Raw genomic sequence first — 19,479 nt, 5'->3', positions numbered from 1 at the left:
CCTCACTTTGTTCCTCCTCTCCTCCCCCTTTCTCTCCCTTCTCTTCAACATTTTCTCCTCTCATATACCCCCTTCTTCTCTTCCTCCCCTCTCTCCCTCTCTCCTCTGTTCCCAGGTCTGTTGGAAGATGAGCGTCTGGCTAGTGCTCACCAGGCAGAGAGCTTTACCAGACAGATCCAGAGACTGCAAGGTAGACATGCACGCAAGCACGTACGCACATACACAAACACGCACACACGCACGCACACACACCATTAAACACAGCCTCTCCTCTCTCTACTTCTGATAAATGAACAAAGTACCGCTATCTTCCCCTACTGTATCATGAAATAGTGTATTGGCTGAGAAAAAGTTACCAGCAAACATAACTTTTACAGATAAATGTACTCCCCACTCTTATGTTTCCTAGCAGGGTCTCATGATAGTGGACAGAGGACATGACTATAAGAGATACATGTATTGGACACAATATCCCTATCTCTATCTTTCTATTTTTACTGTCCCCATCACATGACAGTGCTATAGGGTTTAAACAAAAGCACCATTTATAGTAAATTGTTCCACAGAGAGTCAATGTAAAAAGTGCTATAGGGTTTCAATACACATAGATGAATATGACATTATATCTATTCTCTTATGACTTAGTCCCACCATAGTTAATGGTCTAATGAAAATGACTGAGAAATGGATCTAGATAAGCCTATCTTAGACTGTATTCACAGAATTTGTCTGCTTGGGAAGAGGTCTGGTATAGCTCCATGATTGGCTGAAATCTCATTGGTGCTCAACCTCAGGAGACTTGGTGGTAACCATATGAATGACGTCACATGTGACCAGAGAGACACCAGACCATAGAAGTACATATATTACTAGTCTGTTCTATTTAATTCTGTGCACCAGACATCATTAGTTACAGGGAGGACAGTGGCTCCAGATGACATAGAGGCCTTGTCATGATGTCACTTCCTTAGGAGAAGATTCTCAGTCTCCAGGTTCAGTATTTGGATAAACATGGGGTTCTGTAGGTGACTGAGTGTAAGGGTGTGTGGGGGTGAGAGGGAGCACAGCACTTCCTCCTTATTCCTCTCTTACTACCCCCTTGCAGTGACACTCACCACATGACCCCTATTGGAATGCAGACTGGGGGAGAGGGGGGCAGGCCGAGGTCGGGGTAGGAGGGGGCTAATTAGCTCATTTGTTTTTTGTATTCTGCTGTTGTACAAACACAACGCCAGTGTTTCCCATCCAGAGTGAGGGAGCAAGAGAGAGAGGGAGAGAACTCTCCATACATGGTGAGCTCCACGTAACGGCAACCCCAAGACAGAATGCCATGTGAGGTCAGAGAGAAGCCATGTGATTGGCTGAATTACTGTAAACAGTAAGGAAGGAGGGGATTGATGTTCCCATAGTTCTGGAGAGGAGAATGTGAACGTGCTGTACAACCATGTGCGTGCTCGAGAATTGTTCTCTTGCTCTGGTGAGCTAAGACGCCTTTTGTCCCTAACCCACAACAAGCCTCTCGCCAGTACAATACTAAACTGTACCTCACACTGTATCAAAGTAAGTAAGTATCTTTGTCTGAGCCAGAATGGCCCAGACTCTACATCTTCTTAATGTTGTGGTCCAAGAAGTAATCTAGGTGTGTGGTTCCTCTGTGCAGTGTGTGTAAAGAGAGCTGGTCTGCAGATACAGCCATGGCCTCTTGAGCTCTGGCCATGTCTGTGTAAACACATCAGTCTCTCTTCACTTCAAAAGTCAAATGTGTTTGTGTGTGTGTGTGTGTGTGTGTGTGTGTGTGTGTGTGTGTGTGTGTGTGTGTGTGTGTGTGTGTGTGTGTGTGTGTGTGTGTGTGTGTGTGTGTGTGTGTGTGTGTGTGATTAATGAGGAGAGGCACCAGGGGTTTTACTCTAGAGACAGAGAGCCCAGACCAGAGCTAATGCCCTTGTACCTCTCCCCTCTCTATGCCATGCCCCTGGCTCCTTCAGCTCTTGTGTCTGCTCTTTGCAGCCTGGACATTAAATCACATTTATTGGTCACATACACATGGTTAGCTGATTTTATTGCGGGTGTAGCGAAATGCTTGTGCTTCTAGTTCTGACAGTGCAGCATTGTCTAGCAAGTAATATCTAACAGTTCTACAACAAAAACCTAATACACACAAATCTAAGTACAGGAATGGAATAAGAGTATATAAAATATATGGATGAGTGCATCCATATATGCTCACTAGAGTATTTACCAGACCTTCCTGAAAAAAAAGGTCCTTGACAGAGTACAAGTCAACATTGCTTGTGTTTTGTCTGAATCACAGATTGACAGGAACATCTCTTCTCTTCTCTTCTCTTCTCTTCTCTTCTCTTCTCTTCTCTTCTCTTCTCTTCTCTTCTCTTCTCTTCTCTTCTCTTCTCTTCTTCTCTTCTCTTCTCTTCTCTTCTCTTCTCTCTCTTCTCTTCTCTTCTCTTCTCTTCTCTTCTCTTCTCTTCTCTTCTCTTCTCTTCTCTTCTCTTCTCTTCTCTTCTCTTCTCTTCTCTTCTCTTCTCTTCTCTTCTCTTCTCTTCTCTTCTCTTCTCTTCTCTTCTCTTCTCTTCTCTTCTCTTCTCTTCTCTTCTCTTCTCTTCTCTTCTCTTCTCTTCTCTTCTCTTCTCTTCTCTTCTCTTCTCTTCTCTTCTCTTCTCTTCTCATCTCTTCTCATCTCTCCTCACCCCTCTAGCTCAGCTGCGTTCGGTCCAGGAGGAGATGGACTCTCTGGAGGAGGAGAAGGAGAGTGAGCTGGGGGAGGTGCAGGAGGAGCTGAGGTCTGCCCAGGAGGAGGTGCTGGTGCTGCAGCAGGCGGGGGAGGAGGCGGCAGCGGAGAGGGAGAACGACATCGCCTCCCTGCAGGAGGAGCTGTGTCGTCTGAGGGCCGAGCTGCAGCGTCTCCGCACCACGGCTCAAGAGTACGAGCTGGAGATCACCACCCTTCGGGCTGAAATCAGTATGAAGAGCATAAGGAGGGAGGGAGAGGCTGACGGTACTATGATACTGTATACTACACTAACCCTGCATCTAACCCAAACTATTATATGAAACCACTACAATACCACACAAGCTGCAACACTGCTTAAACCCCTTTCACAAACTCAAAACACAACCATTCCACACACCCATTCCCTGGCCAACCAGTACTCCACTCCATACGTAACACGCGAGCAATGGAAACCAATCAGAGTTGGGGAAAATCCCAGTCAGTATACCCAAGAATACGACACAGTAATGTCATCCAGTTAAAACTGTAGGCGGGATCCAATAGAAACACTAGAAAAGGTCCAGGTTTTTACAGACTCAACAGGTCCAGTTGGCAGAGAGGCCTTCTTAGCAGCAAAGAATTGTGGGTAAATATGAGAGAGTCGTGGACTCATCATCGTGACTCCAGGGTTGCCAGACTTGGCTTTAGCCCTCTCTGTTTCTGTAAGGGCCTTAGAGAGAACATGCCAGAACCCATTAAAACACACTTTGGCAACGTTTAGAGGATTTATTAGTATTAATGATCCCAGGCTCATGGTTATTGGTGAAGTCATGCATGGAGAGTTCAAGGTGTCACCACTATACTGTTAGGATAATATCGTAATGACACTGCACCACTGTGTGAAATCAAACAAGACGGAGGAATGCCAACAGCCTCTTTTTAAGTTTGATGGATTGATTCTGTTGAGGTTCCACTAGTCCGTAACGATCTAGGTAGATCCGCTTTCAGTTTTAATGCCCCCTATTGTTGGATAGCTTGCAGAACTCCTTGCATCTTGATTCCCTGGTGAGTAGTTAATGACTCTAGTATTAGATGTGTTGAATGAGAGTTGCAGTTGTTTTGATTGAATGAAGAGATTGTTGTGGTTGCAATGTTGAAAGTTGTGCTTTGTAGTTTTTGTAAAAGTTTTGTTAGAGGGATAATTGTTGTACTGTGGTATTGTTGTGCTGAAAATTAGACCCTGTTCTCTGGGTTTCCCCTGACTAAATAAAAGGTACCAAAAAAAAACTGTTTAGGAGAACATGATGTTCACAATCTGTCTTGGCCTCCATAGGGATGATGCAGACTGAAAACTGATTCCTCCTTCAAACACTCTAAAGTTTAAACCCCTCAAGTCCAGAAAGCAGGCAAAAGCTTTTAAAAGTTTGAATGTGTTTTCTGACTCGATGTGCTCATTTGTAACGGCTGCTACTCCTTTATTTGAATTAAATGCTAATTAAATAGAAAAACAACTCTGCCCTACATATAACCAACCCAATAGTAGATATAAATGAATTGCAGTGCCATTTTTCACACCCACACTCACACACACACACACACACACACACACACACACACACACACACACACACACACACACACACACACACACATACACACACACACACACTGCTGGCCATTCCTCCTCAGTGTTGTAAACCTTTAAAAATTGCATAGCTTCTGGTGGTTTCTTTCTCCCTACTTTATGTATGCAGTATAATGATGACATAACATATTATCTAGCAGAATGAGTAACACGGGGTTACTAGATCAAAGGCTCTCTCTCTCTCTCTCTCTCTCTCTCTCTCTCTCTCTCTCTCTCTCTCTCTCTCTCTCTCTCTCTCTCTCTCTCTCTCTCTCTCTCTCTCTCTCTCTCTCTCTGTGTGTGTGAGACCTGTATTATACTGGCAGTTCACAGTAGTCTATCCTCGTGCATCTTCAGTGTGTGCATGACTTTCATTAGCCTGTCTAATAGCAGGGTTGATGCCAAAGAGAGAAAGAGGGAAGAAAAGAGAGAAAGGAAAGGAAAGAGAGAGGGGGAGGGAGAGAAGGGGGTATTGAGACAGAATTAGGACTATAAAAGTAAAGGACAGCAAGGATTCAGAAAGGGTAAAGCAGTAAAAGAGATTGTGAGTAAGATACAGAGGCAGGTGTAAGTGTACTGTACCTCACCCAGTCACATTAACACAGTAGGCTGTTATTATAGCCATAAATCAGGACCTCTCTCATACCCACACACACATACACAAATACACACGTTTAGGTATACACACACAAACACACATTGCCCAGCAACATAACAAACAAAGTTCCTAAATATAACACCTGTAAGAGGAGCTCTTTGGAGCTATAGAGCTGTAGTGTTTAAAGGTATATTATACTTGTTTATTTTAATACTTTTCCCCTCAACTCTCCCACACTCATAGATCACTCTCATCCAGGGGAGGACTGAGCCTCTCAACCAATGTCAGTGTGTCGTTAACAGTATACTAACAGTATACATATTACTGTAGCTTCCTCCACTGTCCCTGTTCCATACCATAGTGAACTTCTGCTCGCAAACACCTGTGACCGTCCTCCTTGAGAAGTACCAACCGATTGAGCTGTACAAAAGGATCCAATTGGATAGCTTTTTTGGTGAAGTTTCGAGCTAGCTGTGGAGTGGGCTTACTTCACATTCTTAACTCTGTTATACTTGAACATATTTCAGGACTATATCTAAAACAATATGTTACAGGTCTATGGTGGAACCAATGTTGTTGAAAACCTCAACTGCCTTCCTCGCCATATCACACCCTTTCCTGTGGAATCTGTTACCATGACAACTTATTGTTAACATGGTTCAGTGCGTCAACTATCCCACCCCAACACACACACACCCAAGACAAAACAGCACACACTAATGTGACCCTGTGTATGTGTGTGTGTTCCAGGTGAGATAAGCCAGCTGACGGCGGAGTGTCATACGATTTCAGACGAGTGTCAGACACTCAAGGACGACAACAAACAGCTGAGCCACAAACTGCAGCAGCTACAGCAGCAGAGAACCGGGTGAGTGGCTGAGCCGCCTGTCAATCAATCTGCCGACCAATCAGTCACAGCCTCTCTATGTCTGGAGACACCCACATTCCACAAAAAGCCCTCCTAACTATGTGCTCTACTAACCTACTGTCTGTAGAGAGTCTGTAGATCATCTATCATCACTTTTTGTCTGGGGTCTGATGTAACAATAACAAGCTGTCAGTCCACAGATAAGACAAGATCACACAGGTAACCATAAGAGTCTATTTAAAGCCTTCTGAATGGTGAAAGCCTTTGTCTCCTCCATCTCTCTCTGTGTTCCCAAAACATTTATTATTTGATCATCTGTGTGTCTGGATGTGTGAGAGTGGGATCTCGTTCCTACTGTATACACCCTCTGGCATAGCTAGGAGGCCTATGTGTGTCTATGTGTGTCTCTGTGTGTCTGTGTGTCTCTGTGTGCATGAGTGTGATTGTGCACCTGAGAATACACCAGATGTTTCTTGAAAATATATACATTGTACAGACAGCACAACAAGCCAACACCTGCTTAGAAACAAACAGTCAACAACAGGTTAGAATCAGATGAACACACACAGCCCAGTGAAGATGACTCACAGTAGATGAGTCTACTTGTGAATATGAATAACTTACAACTGAGGAGGAGGCTATGTATTAGACAATTAGCAGTCTACCTCCTACCTCCAACCATAAGTCAGTACCTCCAACACACAGACACTGACCTCTCCCAAACACACACACATACACACAGACAGACACACACACACTATTTCATAGCTGATCTCTCCATGGTACACACACCCATCCAGAGGGCTAATGTCCTGCGGCTGACAGTGGCACATGTCAAAGAGCTCAATACTCTGTGAGTACTCTATGTACTCAGTGTGTACTGCATTCTTACATAACATGCTTGACACAGCTCACTATAAACCCTCCACTCTCTGCTCTCTGGTGTCACCACTCTGATCAGAGGGGATACAGAGACACAGGAGAACATCTCCATTTGAGCTCCATGCATACAGACCTGATATTGGGAACACACTTGGGGTGAGGTGACTATACTGTATATAGCAGGCTGCAATAGCACAACAGGGCACTGTGGGAAATTAAATCAATGATCTTACTGTAAGAGCATACTTAGGTCTGGTTCCATTTCACCCCCTAGACCCTAGCCCCTTTCGTCCCCTTTGAAGTGATTGTTTAATGTGGGTGAGGCCTTAGGAAACAACAATGTCTAATTCTAGGATGCATAGACTAGTAAGGATGCAGCCTGTGTATGTAAGGGTACTGTATCCTGACATAGGTTATTTCCTGTTTTTGAAAGATAACTTGTTTCTTTTTGGGATCTAGGTTTGTGGCGACTTCGTATTAGAATGGACATTTCATTTAATTCATTCTCAAGTCCCTCTTCAACCCAGATCTACTCAAATGAAAGACACGACACACTTATTCAATGTTAGCCTCAGAGAAAGAAACTCAGAATTATTGGCAGAAGTAGTGACTCATATTTTCCCAGAATGAAAGAGCTGTGGTAGGTCGTTCACAGTGTTGCAATGTAATACATCACACTGAATACATTAGTTACTTAAATGCACTAGTCTTGTACATTAATAGTGCTCATACATTTTAAAGCTTAAATTATTTATGTTCACTCTACCGATTCACAGAATGTGTGGTTGTGTTTTTGCAAAGTACTCTGTAGTGTAATGCCGTGATCTGACCATATAAGTTGTTATGTCATGAATGTTTAAACTCTGGGAGAGTTGTGGTTGGCCCAGGGGACAGAGTTCAATCTGTTTAAACTCTGTGAGAGGTATGGTTGGCCCACAATATAACTTTCTCTCAGTGAATAAATGATGCTGAGAGGGAAGCAGTAATGAGGCGAGTACTGCACTGCGGATTTCAATACCACAGCAAACACACACAAACACCACACAAACACCACACAGACACCACACAGACACCACACAGACACCACACAGACACCACACAGACACCACACAGACACCACACAGACACCAGACAGACAGACAGACAGACATACAGACAGACAGACAGACAGACAGACAGACAGACAGACAGACAGACAGACACACACACACACACACACACACACACACAGATGAATGATACTTAAAAATTGCTAATACATTGAATGATCTCTCCGGATCACAGCTCCAATGATGTCTACTTGACCTTGAGAGGGGAGGGGGACGAGGACCAGAAGGATGAGGGTGTTGGGCAGGATGAGGAACCAGTGAAGGCTGGAGGCTACATGACCCTGGGTGGGCAGACCCAGACTGGGCAAGGTGGGCGCTTGGTGGATGCCTCCATCCAGAAGAACATCTCGTTCGATGGCAAGCCCATCACCAACTGGAACGGGGGACCCTCTGAAGTCTTCTCCCTACGAGACCAGCTCAAACTGGCTGAGGAGAGGGCCTCGCAAGTACAGAGACAAGTATGGACACAGACACTCTCACACACCCACATACAAGTCTTATAAAACAGAGTAAGCCAATGTGATCATGAAAATGCTCTCTCTCTCTCTCACTTTTTCTCTCTCTTGCTCTTTCTTGATCTCACTTACTCGATCTCTCTCTCTCTCTCTCTCTCTCTCTCTCTCTCTCTCTCTCTCTCTCTCTCTCTCTCTCTCTCTCTCTCTCTCTCTCTCTCTCTCTCTCTCTCTCTCTTGCTCTCTGTCTTAGTGTGAGGAGTTGAATGGGGAGCTTGCGGAACTGCAGGGGCTGTTTGACTGCAGCCAGAAGGAGAGGGCAGAGCTGGAGAAGGAACTGCATCACTGCAGGGCGGAGCTAGAGCGGCTGGGCGGCAGAAAGTCACAGGTGAGAGGTCAGCGGTCGGAGGGAGGTAACCTTGGTAACAATGGCTGACATAAGATGGCCTCTTCTGTGTATGAGTTGGCAAAAGCAAGTGTTCCTATAAGGGGACTCTACACATGTGTTATAAGAAGGGTTATGGTGGTGAAGGAGCTAGTTATGAGGTAAGTAGAAGGGAACGAGGAGACACACCTATACACATACACGCCTGTATTTACAGTACACTTGAGTAACTGTGCACTAACTAACCCATTCTCTTCAAGCATCAAGTCTGTCTGTCTGTACCGTGTGCATGTGGGTCAACAACAACAGCTCAGTCTAACAGCTATGTCTCATGGAATCGTTACTTGTCTCTCGTCCTCTCTCTGCCTCCAGTCCTCTCTCTGCCTCCAGTGGTGTCGTCAGTTATTCTTGTGTCCTTGACTTTTGTCCTTGGCTTCTTCCGCCCTCTTCTCAACATGCATTGCTTCAATGGTGGTGTGTCTCTGCGTCCTGTCGCCCTGTCCAGTGTCTGTCGTCAACAACCCGGTCCCTATCCTCTTTCTCTTCCTCTTCCTGTCTGATGCCATCAAAACCAGGAAGTGCTGAATCAGAGTTTTGTTGAAAACCGACTGAATAACAAAGAGACAAATCAACCCACATGTTTTTACAGTGTACCAATGTGCGCTTATAAGCAAGCCACTCTACCCTTGATGATTTAATTGGGCATACGTGGTCTCCTTATCAAGGATTTTGAATTAGACCATCCAGCCTGAATACCACAGTAGTTAATGTCACTCACCTGTCCTCCATAGTTGTAGTTTATCTTGTGACTAAACCCCCTCACCCACACTGCTGGCTGCCTACAACTCCCAGGGTTCTCTCTGTCTGAGTGACCGTTTGAGTGACAGGCAGCACTTTTCAGTGTGGGCAGAGATCTTTAAATGACAAGATGGAACCATCACACAAGTTGTTCATCTTGTCTTTAACCATCTTTGATGTGCTCTAATGGCATGCTCTTTCTGTTTCTCCCATCCCTTCATCGTTGCCATGGTTGTGTTTTGTTGAAAACTCATATTTACAAACTCATTCACATTCATATTGTCAAATCTGTTTACCATAACCACCCTACAAAACGTTGAACGATATGGTTTTTATTATCAATCTCTTTATTTATCTCGTTATCCCTCTCTGTCACTCACCCTCTCTGTCCTTGTCTGTTGGTCTCTCTACCCTCTCTGTCACTCACCCTCTCTGTCCTTGTCTGTTGGTCTCTCTACCCTCTCTGTCACTCACCCTCTCTGTCCTTGTCTGTTGGTCTCTCTACCCTCTCTGTCACTCACCCTCTCTGTCCTTGTCTGTTGGTCTCTCTACCCTCTCTGTCACTCACCCTCTCTGTCCTTGTCTGTTGGTCTCTCTACCCTCTCTGTCACTCACCCTCTCTGTCCTTGTCTGTTGGTCTCTCTACCCTCTCTGTCACTCACCCTCTCTGTCCTTGTCTGTTGGTCTCTCTACCCTCTCTGTCACTCACCCTCTCTGTCCTTGTCTGTTGGTCTCTCTACCCTCTCTGTCACTCACCCTCTCTGTCCTTGTCTGTTGGTCTCTCTACCCTCTATGTCACTCACCCTCTCTGTCCTTGTCTGTTGGTCTCTCTACCCTCTCTGTCACTCACCCTCTCTGTCCTTGTCTGTTGGTCTCTCTACCTGTCTATCTGCCTGTCATCCCATTTATCTACCTCTCCATATGTCATTTTTTCATTTTTGTCTCACTTTATTATGATTTTTGATTTCTCTCATCACCTTCCTCCTCCTCTCTCATCCCCCCATGATCCCTTGTTTTCTCCCCAGAACTGCACTCCTCCGTCTGAGCCCCCTGTTCTCTCCATCCCCTTCATAGGAATGATTGTAATAATGGCCCTGATATGGTGCTGGTGGGAGGAGCTGGCGTTCTAGAGGGGACCAGGTATGGGCATGCCCTTTCTTTATCTAGAAAAATAAAATAAAATAATGTCAACTCTTATTTCCTCCAGGAGTGGCTGAACATCTGTTGTAGATCCAGATTATTCAGCCTTTGGCTGTGCCTGAATGTAGAATACTGCAGACACAGATATACTGTAGATTGCAAATGTATAGGGCCAGTACGCATGGTTCCTGTTAGTAGTAAAATCTTATTAGGGTTCATAGTTCAAAGCTCTGATGGGATTTGATATGTTGTGGAAGTGTACCTTATTCCACTGACATGAAGACTCTGATTCAAGCATAAGCGTGTGCTGGCAAGACCAGCTATTACAGTGTAATAGACCCAAGTCTTACAATGTAATATCTCCCTCTAAGAACCACGTTTCCCTTGATCTGTCAATCAAACTAAAGCTGTCTTAGGAACGCAACCTCTATGGTGAACAATAAACATCCAAAGCCACTTTAACACCAAATGGGCTAGAACCAAAACGTTAATAGAGGGTAAATACTTGACGGAAATCAGCGACTTGGATCTCGTTGCGGTAAACTGGCTCAAAATGTACCGAGTGGTCTGCTTTGTTCCTCTGAAGGTGGGCCCTCAACCTTAGAGTTAGCAGAGTCACTGAGGCAGACAGTCCAATAACTCAGTCTCTCCCAGCAGTCTCCAAATGCACCTTTCACTGTATTTACAATGACTCTACTGAATGGAATGGCTCCGACTCTAAGAATACTAAGAACTTGGCTTGGAACAGCCAAGCAGCTGCCACACTTGTGAACAGAAAGTGGCGAGTAAGAGAGTGCAAATGAAAAGGAGAGAGAAGAAAGAGACTGCTTGCCTGTTCCTCAGAGGTTTTCTTCCAAAAAAGCCAAGAAAGGTGGCTTTTACTTGAGTGGTCCGTCACACTTAGCCGAGGGAAGCACAGTGACGCGCGACTCCTTTCATGTCTCCATGCTGATGTCAACACCCACCACTGCTGCCTGAGCTCCACAGGCGGGACAGCAGCCAGGGAGCCAAGGATCTGGGGTTTAGATAAACCCTCTCTCCTTCTCTCCCTCCAACCTCCAGCCAGCTGAATGCTGTGTTGTGGTCAGCCTGCAGTGAGGCATAGCCCTTTCTGCACCCCTCTCTCTCGTATGACCCCTGCCAGATTTAGCTGACATGGGTCTGGGCTAACTTGGAAGTATGTTACATACTTCAGCATGGGGTAGGCTATTTAGCAAGGGACATTCCATCAGAAGTATTTACAGTAGATTGAGTTAAGTAGCTTTAGGCATTTAGAATGAGGTATGGCTATTTACCTTGGGACATTTAGAATGAGTTGGAGTGTTTGTCTTTTATTTTGGCTTGAAGAGAGTAAGGGTTCTGAAACTTTAATGAGTGTGTCAGTCGTCCATTTTAGGATTACATGGCCATGAGGTGTGTGTGTGGTGTGTGTGGTGTGTGTGGTGTGTGGTGTGTGTGTGTGTGTGTGTGTGTGTGTGTGTGTGTGGGGGCAAGAAGCTGTCAGCACACCACACCACACTCAGGAGGGATCCTCTTACTGGGCTCCAGGGTGACATCACTGCTAAACTCTCTGACACACACACACACACACACACACACACACACACACACACACACACACACACACAGGGATACTGTGCACATGGATACTGCAGCTAACAACACCACTCAAGTCTTCTCTCTTCTCACATATGTGTGTGTAGGTTGGTTGTGTGGGTCTGTATCCCAATTGAGCTGTAAATTACTGGGCTGTGAGGCACAAAATATTCCTTTGTCCAACATGTGTGTGTTGAGGAAATGGATGTGTCCAAAGTGTATGCAAAGTGAAGTGCTTGTTTGAGCTATTCTGACCAAACTCGAGGGGCTGGTACGGTATGTGTGTTAAAACTTGAGCTGTCCTTATTCTGAATTAATAACCTATGTGACCTTTGAACTCTGACCTCTTGCCCCCAGGAGAGCGAGGGAGGCTGGAACCTGGTGGCGGTGGTTGCCGTGGCAGCGCTTGTAGTCCTGATAGTCCCCAGCCTTTCCAGAGCGTTTACCTGAGGACTACACAGAAAGGAAGTCACTGTACAGGAAATGACTGTGCCGGTTGCCCCTGGCAACACTGGCAATGCCCCTATCCCATGATGCCCCTGTCAAGGCTCCTCCTCGCTTCATCTTCCAAGGAGGACTATATTGACAACTGACATTTTCACCAGGAAATACAACACAACAAGGAAGTAGTCTCAAACATTACTCTAGGAGGAATACATATACCTGTTTAAGCCACTCTAAAGATAAGGACGGCAATATCTTGTTTCTCTCTTTAAAGTCCTTTGACTCAATCGGTTTCCCTCTCTACTACTCTTCTCTCTGCGCTTCTTTAGATAAACATCGGTATGAGTTCAAGGGACCAGCATAATATGACAGGGATAGCCTCGGAGTTTGTGGCAGTACGTTGTCTGCATGGGTGTCAATGGAAAGACACAATTTAGCACAGAACGTCTGAGCATTTATTGATTGATTGGTTGATGGTTGATTGGTTTATTGACAACCTGTAAAGGTTGAATTGTGAAAAGCTCATGCCTTATTGTTTATCTAGGCGGATGGAGGATTGTTTGCACATATTGAGTTACTGACAAGATGTTTTATCTAGATGGTGGTGATATTGAATGAGGGAACATGTTATTCAGGATGGTGAGTGCTTGCTTCAGCCTTATTTCCTTCTCTTTCTAATGGGCATGTGATCTTTTCCCAGATCCTACCCCTCCTTTTGAATCACGTTGAACTTTGCCAATGCAATTGTCTCTGCTACACTGTCTTTACGGCTCACAGTTTACTCTTTTAACACTTTTCCTTCTGTTTCTGTTGTGGCATGCTCTGTTTAGGCTAAAATAACAAACTTTTTTAAAGAAAATTAATTTAATCAAATGTTAAATACTGTAAGACTGTGTGGCGGAGGGTTTGATTAGATGTTTGATGTATTGGATGTTTGTCCCCTTTGTAGATGGTTCTTTCTCTCTCTTGTCTGCCTCGCTGTTTGACTCTCTCGCTCTCTCTCTCTCTCTCTCTCTCTCTCTCTCTCTCTCTCTCTCTCTCTCCCTCTCTCTCGCTCTCTCTCTCTCTCGCTCTGTCTCGCTCTGTCTCTGTCTCTGTCTCTGTCTCTCTCTGTCTCTCTCTGTGCACTTTCTCCTTACAATTGGTTATATCTTGTATGTGTATGGAACCACATCCACTATACACATCTATACAGATGAACAATACTATCATAAATGCAACTTGGTGTATTCAATTTAACAGTCCAAATGATTTCCAGCTAGATATCTATTTTTGTAGCCATATGAAGAATTTCTCCCCAAACCTGAGGAGTTCTTTAATGACTGATTTCACTGTGTTTGGTTATGTTTAGAAACAGAACTTAACAAGGCTCGTTATTTGAAACAGAGAGTTATTTTTGTAAATAGACATTGTGTTTTGCATTATTTAATAGGAATCGTGACAAGCATTCTGAAAGATGAACAATCAATATAGGTCACCAAAATGAAAAGTGTAGCCAGTGATGAAATATGGACTATTCTTTTCTAAGATGTGCATTTAGGGAGTTCTCTTACATTTTTACATTTTAGTCATTTAGCAGACACTCTTATCAAGAGTGACTTACAGTTAGTGAGTGCATAAATTTTTTCATACTTTTTTTCTAGACTTTTCATCTTGTACTGTTTACATTCTACTCTCTGATATTTATATTCTCTAATGATGATGCCCTTTTCTTTGTTGGCATGACGCATACAGTTTATACACAGGTTCTACAACTGTAACTTGCCTGCAATGCATGGGACCTTTTCAGTGTCATTTTCAGTGTCATTACTCGGCCTCCCGAGTGGCGCAGTGGTCTAAGGCACTGCTAGCTGTGCCACTAGTGATCCTGGTTCGAATCCAGTCTCTGTCGTAGCCGGCCGCGACCGGGAGACCCATGGGGCGGCGCACAATTGACCCGGCGTCGTCCAGTGTATGGGAGGGAATGGTCGGCAGGGATGTAGCTCAGTTGGTAGAGCATGGCGTTTGCAACGCCAGGGTTGTGGGTTCGATTCCCACGGGGGGCCAGTATAAAATAAATAAATAAAAATAATGTATGCACTCACTAACTGTAAGTTGCTCTGGATAAGAGCGTCTGCTAAATGACTAAAATGTAATTACCGTAAGCTTGACACAATACATTCCAATAATAGATTGACTAAACAACAGCAATGTGACACTATTGTCATAGAGAAGAAGTCTAACCTTTACTCCACTGTTTCTGCACCTAGGGTGTGCACCGAGAATACTTTTTGATTGTTTCTCTACCTTTGGCATGATTTAGCTACTGTGTAAATCATTTCAACTCCTTTATGTTACCTGTGAAGAAAAATGTCAGAAATGCATTTTGCATTGAGTTAGAATGGTGGTGTTATTTTAAAGCTGTCAGAGTTAAATGGTCTGTGTCCAAGAGCACACAACTACTATGACTGAGAGAAATCTAACATAATAATTTAAATATTAGTTAGTGGGAATGCAGTAAGCATTATAGCTGGTGCCTGGCTTCATAGTGTGCTTTTATGACTGGCAGTTCGTTGGCTTGTTTCATGTATGTAGGCGAGCTAATTGGCTTAATTCTTTGGGTGTGTAGGTGACAATACATAGAAAGCGTGCTTACCCAATATTCTTCTGTATTCCAGTATCCCATTGTAGAGTTATAGCGTTATAAATATGTATAGGTAATTAGTGCTTCATGTATTATAACAATAGATGATTATAATCTAATTTGTGCAATGAATCAATATATTACTATAAATCTATAATATTAGTTTAAATACATTTTTCACAATCATAACAGTATGATAGGCAATTAAACACTGAGGTGTACTGAAAAACAATCATGCTTATAGGCTATGGATAGAATATTTTTTCCACAATGTAGAAAAAATATAAGACCTTCTTAGTAGGTAAATGCATGCTACAGTGTATGTAAAAATGTCTGTAGTTTTGTACCACAATGTGGTATTTGTATTGTATTGTAAATAGGATAGAGTTTAACACAGTTACATAACATGGTTTATTGATTGAGAGCAGTTATAAATTGAGTAAAGGGTTGTTTTTTAATTGACTGAACACAGTTGATGAGCCAGTGTATGAATAGTGTGTATGTGTATAAGACAGTAAGATGTATAGACATTGATGTTTGCATGTTAGACTTAGTAAACAACTTGCATGCCTATAGATGTAGTTTCTGTAGTGACAGTAATTTCAGCCAATGCATTATGACTGTCATAAGGCATGACTAATCAGAATAATCTGTGATTTATTTTCTTACCGTGTCAATCTCTGTTAGTTGATTTATTACTTTACCGGGTTGTCAATATTAATCTTTTCAATCTGGTTTCATATTCTATTCTATCGTACTCTATTCTACTTTTCTTCTTCCATTGTCTGGTCTCTGCAAAATGTATACATTTTTTGAGTATTTATCACTTCTCTGCTGTGCTTCAAATACTGTAAAATCCACTGACAGTGTATTTTTTGACCCTGCTTCTATTCCAGCATGAAAGCTTAAACAGTAAAGAAGAGACACATTACGGAAACTATTCTACATGTCAAAACAACCTGTGCTCTTAACTAGAAACTGGCTGCTGCTCACTGTATGTGATGATGTGAAGTTTGACCTTATGTAAAGTTGCTGCTCGTTCTGAATGTCTCTCTGTCTGGTTCAGTGTGACATGGCTACTGTCAATCTGTTTTATGCAGTGCTGTATCTGATGTTGCCATAGTTTCTACTACAACACCTTGTCAGTCAATGTCTCTATGGGCTTTTATGGGTTAATGAGAATATTGTGAGTATTTTGGTAAATAGTCTGTACATTTTGTAAATGAACTGAGAAATAAAAGTAGTTTATCCTTATTCTCTATCTCTCTCTCTCTCTCTCTCTCTCTGTGGACTCAACTGGTCTCAAAGCAATGTTACTGTAAAAGAATGCTCATGAACATGCTGTCTCATATGAACATTCCTGATCAATGTTATTTAGCCTTCTTCCAGAAACATCCTGATCTCAGTTTGATTGAATACACCACAGACATTTCTTAGTGAATTGCAGACTACAAGCTGAAGACAGTTCAGTCAGATCTTAATTTGCTGTGTGACTGACCTGTTGACATAGGTCAGAGAGGAGGTTCCAAAGGAACTGCGTAAAGAGGAAAGATGAGTACCACTCCCTGCATCATAGCCCTCTGCAACCCTATAACACCCCTCTGGGTCCTTAACTGTCTCTCCCTCCTCCAGGGGTTTTATATATAGTTCCTGCGCTCAGTGTCAAGGCCTCTCACTTAGATCCATTACAAGTGAGGACCGCACACAATGGACACACACTATTCACTACTATACACACGCTATTCACTATACTCTAGTCATTATACAGTTATGATGCACACTATAGTGCATGTATGCATAATGTTAGCTGTGCATTTGATCTATTATATCTCATGGACAGTATGTCTGCTTTGCATGATACACACTCATACTTTGCATGATACACACTCATTCCCAAAATACAGCAAGGTTCACAGTCCAAGCATCCTACATTCAGAAACATGACACCACATGAGAAGACTACATGTGTACCCTATAACATGACATAACAGTGTGTAATTTAGTTGTCGTACAGTGTCTTCAGAAAGTATTCACACCCCTTGACTTTTTCCACAATTTGTTTTGTTACAGCCTGAATTTAAAATGGATTAAGTAGAGATTTTTTGTCACTGGCCTACACACGATAACCCATAATGTCAAAGTGGAGTTATGTTTTTCGAAATTTGTACAAAATCATAAAAAATGATAAGCTGAAATGTCTTAAGTTCAGGAGTAAAAATGTGCTTAACAAGTCACATAATAAGTTGCATGAACTCACTCTGTGTGCAATAATAGTGCTTAACACATTTTTTTTTATGACTACCTCATCTCTGTACCCCACACATACAATTATCTGTAAGGTCCCTCAGTCAAGCAGTGAATTACAACCATAAATTCAACCACAAAGACCAGGGAGGTTTCCAATGCCTCACAAAGTAGGGCACCTATTGGTAGATGGGTAAAAATAAAAAAAAGCAGACATTGAACATCCCTTTGAGCATGGTGAAGTTATTAATTACACTTTGGATGGTGTATCATTACACCCAGTCAATACAAAGATACAGGTTTCCTTCCTAACTCAGTTGCTGGAGAGGAAGGAAACCGCTCAGGGATTTCACCATGAGGCCAATGGTGACTTTAAAACAGTTACAGAGTTGAATGGCTGTGATAGGAAATAAATAAATAAATGAGGATGGATCAACATACTTGTAGTTACTCCACAATACTAACCTAATTGACAGAGTGAAAAGAAGGAAGCCTGTACAGAATAAAAATTTTCCAAAACATGCATCCTTTTTTGCACTAAAGTAATACTGCAAAAAATGTGGCAAAGCAATTAACTTTTTGTCCTAAATACAAAGTGTTATGTTTGGGGCAAATCTAATACAACACATGTCTGAGTATCACTCTCCATTCTTCCAAGCATAGTGGTGGCTGCATCGTGTTATGGTTGTGCTTTTTTTTTTTTTAGGGGGTGCATCAGCTTTAATATTGCAAATAAATTGTGGCTTCTATCAATGTAATTGTATGCATCATGTCCAATTCCCCATATATCATTTTTTATAAATATATATATAATTTTAAATATACAGTTGAAGTCGGAAGTTTACTGATAGATTAATTTGTATTTTGAAAATAATGACTAAAGGATTTCACCCCAAATACAGTATAAATGTGTGAACTGTGTTAGAGTTATAATGGAGTGTAAACCCACTAACCGAGGCGAGGGGGTTAGAAACTGCTGAGACAGACATTCCAGGAGAAAGGAGACTTAGAAGCTGTCCTATTTAAACATTCTATACTGTGGAAATTTACAGGCCGCCTAAAGGTGGACGGAGCAAAGTTCCTTTGTGTGAAGGTATATACAGTGGGGAGAACAAGTATTTGATACACTGCCGATTTTGCAGGTTTTCCTACTTACAAAGCATGTAGAGGTCTGTAATTTTTATCATAGGTACACTTCAACTGTGAGAGACGGAATCTAAAACAAAAATCCAGAAAATCACAGTGTGATTTTTAAGTAATTAATTTGCATTTTACTGCATGACAAAAGTATTTGATCACCTACCAACCAGTAAGAATTCCGGCTCTCACAGACCTGTTAGTTTTTTTTAAAAGAAGCCCTCCTGTTCTCCACTCATTACCTGTATTAACTGCACCTGTTTGAACTCGTTACCTGTATAAAAGACACCTGTCCACACACTCAATCAAACAGACTCCAACCTCTCCACAATGGCCAAGACCAGAGAGGTGTGTAAGGACATCAGGGATAAAATTGTAGACCTGCACAACGCTGGGATGGGCTACAGGACAATAGGCAAGCAGCTTGGTGAGAAGGCAACAACTGTTGGCGCAATTATTAGAAAATGGAAGAAATTCAAGATGACGGTCAATCACCCTCGGTCTGGGGCTCCATGCAAGATCTCACCTCGTGGGGCATCAATGATCATGAGGAAGGTGAGGGATCAGCCCAGAACTACACGGCAGGACCTGGTCAATGACCTGAAGAGAGCTGGGACCACAGTCCTAAAGAGAACCGTTAGTATCACACTACTCCGTCATGGATTAAAATCCTGCAGCGCATGCAAGGTCCCCCTGCTCAAGCCAGCTCATGTCCAGGCCCGTCTGAAGTTTGCCAATGACCATCTGGATGATCCAGAGGAGGAATGGGAGAAGGTCATGTGGTCTGATGAGACAAAAATAGAGCTTTTTGGTCTAAACTCCACTCGCCGTGTTTGGAGGAAGAAGAAGGATGA

General features: G+C 43.0%; 1 protein-coding gene across 1 annotated transcript in view; it reads left to right on the top strand.

Annotated features, from left to right (window-relative positions):
- Positions 1-12,619, top strand: part of LOC121543961 (coiled-coil domain-containing protein 136-like) — a gene marked incomplete at its 5' end in the record, with an annotated part of 13,125 nt that extends 506 nt beyond the window's left edge. Inside the window, 7 exons of the mRNA XM_041854083.2 lie at positions 116-190; positions 2,711-3,010; positions 5,698-5,815; positions 7,982-8,264; positions 8,512-8,646; positions 10,467-10,581; positions 12,535-12,619. Coding sequence (XP_041710017.1) covers positions 116-190; positions 2,711-3,010; positions 5,698-5,815; positions 7,982-8,264; positions 8,512-8,646; positions 10,467-10,571 — 1,016 coding nt within the window. The remainder of the gene's footprint in view (positions 1-115; positions 191-2,710; positions 3,011-5,697; positions 5,816-7,981; positions 8,265-8,511; positions 8,647-10,466; positions 10,582-12,534) is intronic.
- Positions 12,620-19,479: the final 6,860 nt, after the last annotated feature.

The sequence above is a fragment of the Coregonus clupeaformis genome, unplaced genomic scaffold, assembly GCF_020615455.1.
Source record: "Coregonus clupeaformis isolate EN_2021a unplaced genomic scaffold, ASM2061545v1 scaf0501, whole genome shotgun sequence".
Classification (NCBI taxonomy): domain Eukaryota; kingdom Metazoa; phylum Chordata; class Actinopteri; order Salmoniformes; family Salmonidae; genus Coregonus; species Coregonus clupeaformis.
Note: the sequence above shows the minus strand (reverse complement) of the source record. Positions and strands in the feature narration are given on the sequence as shown.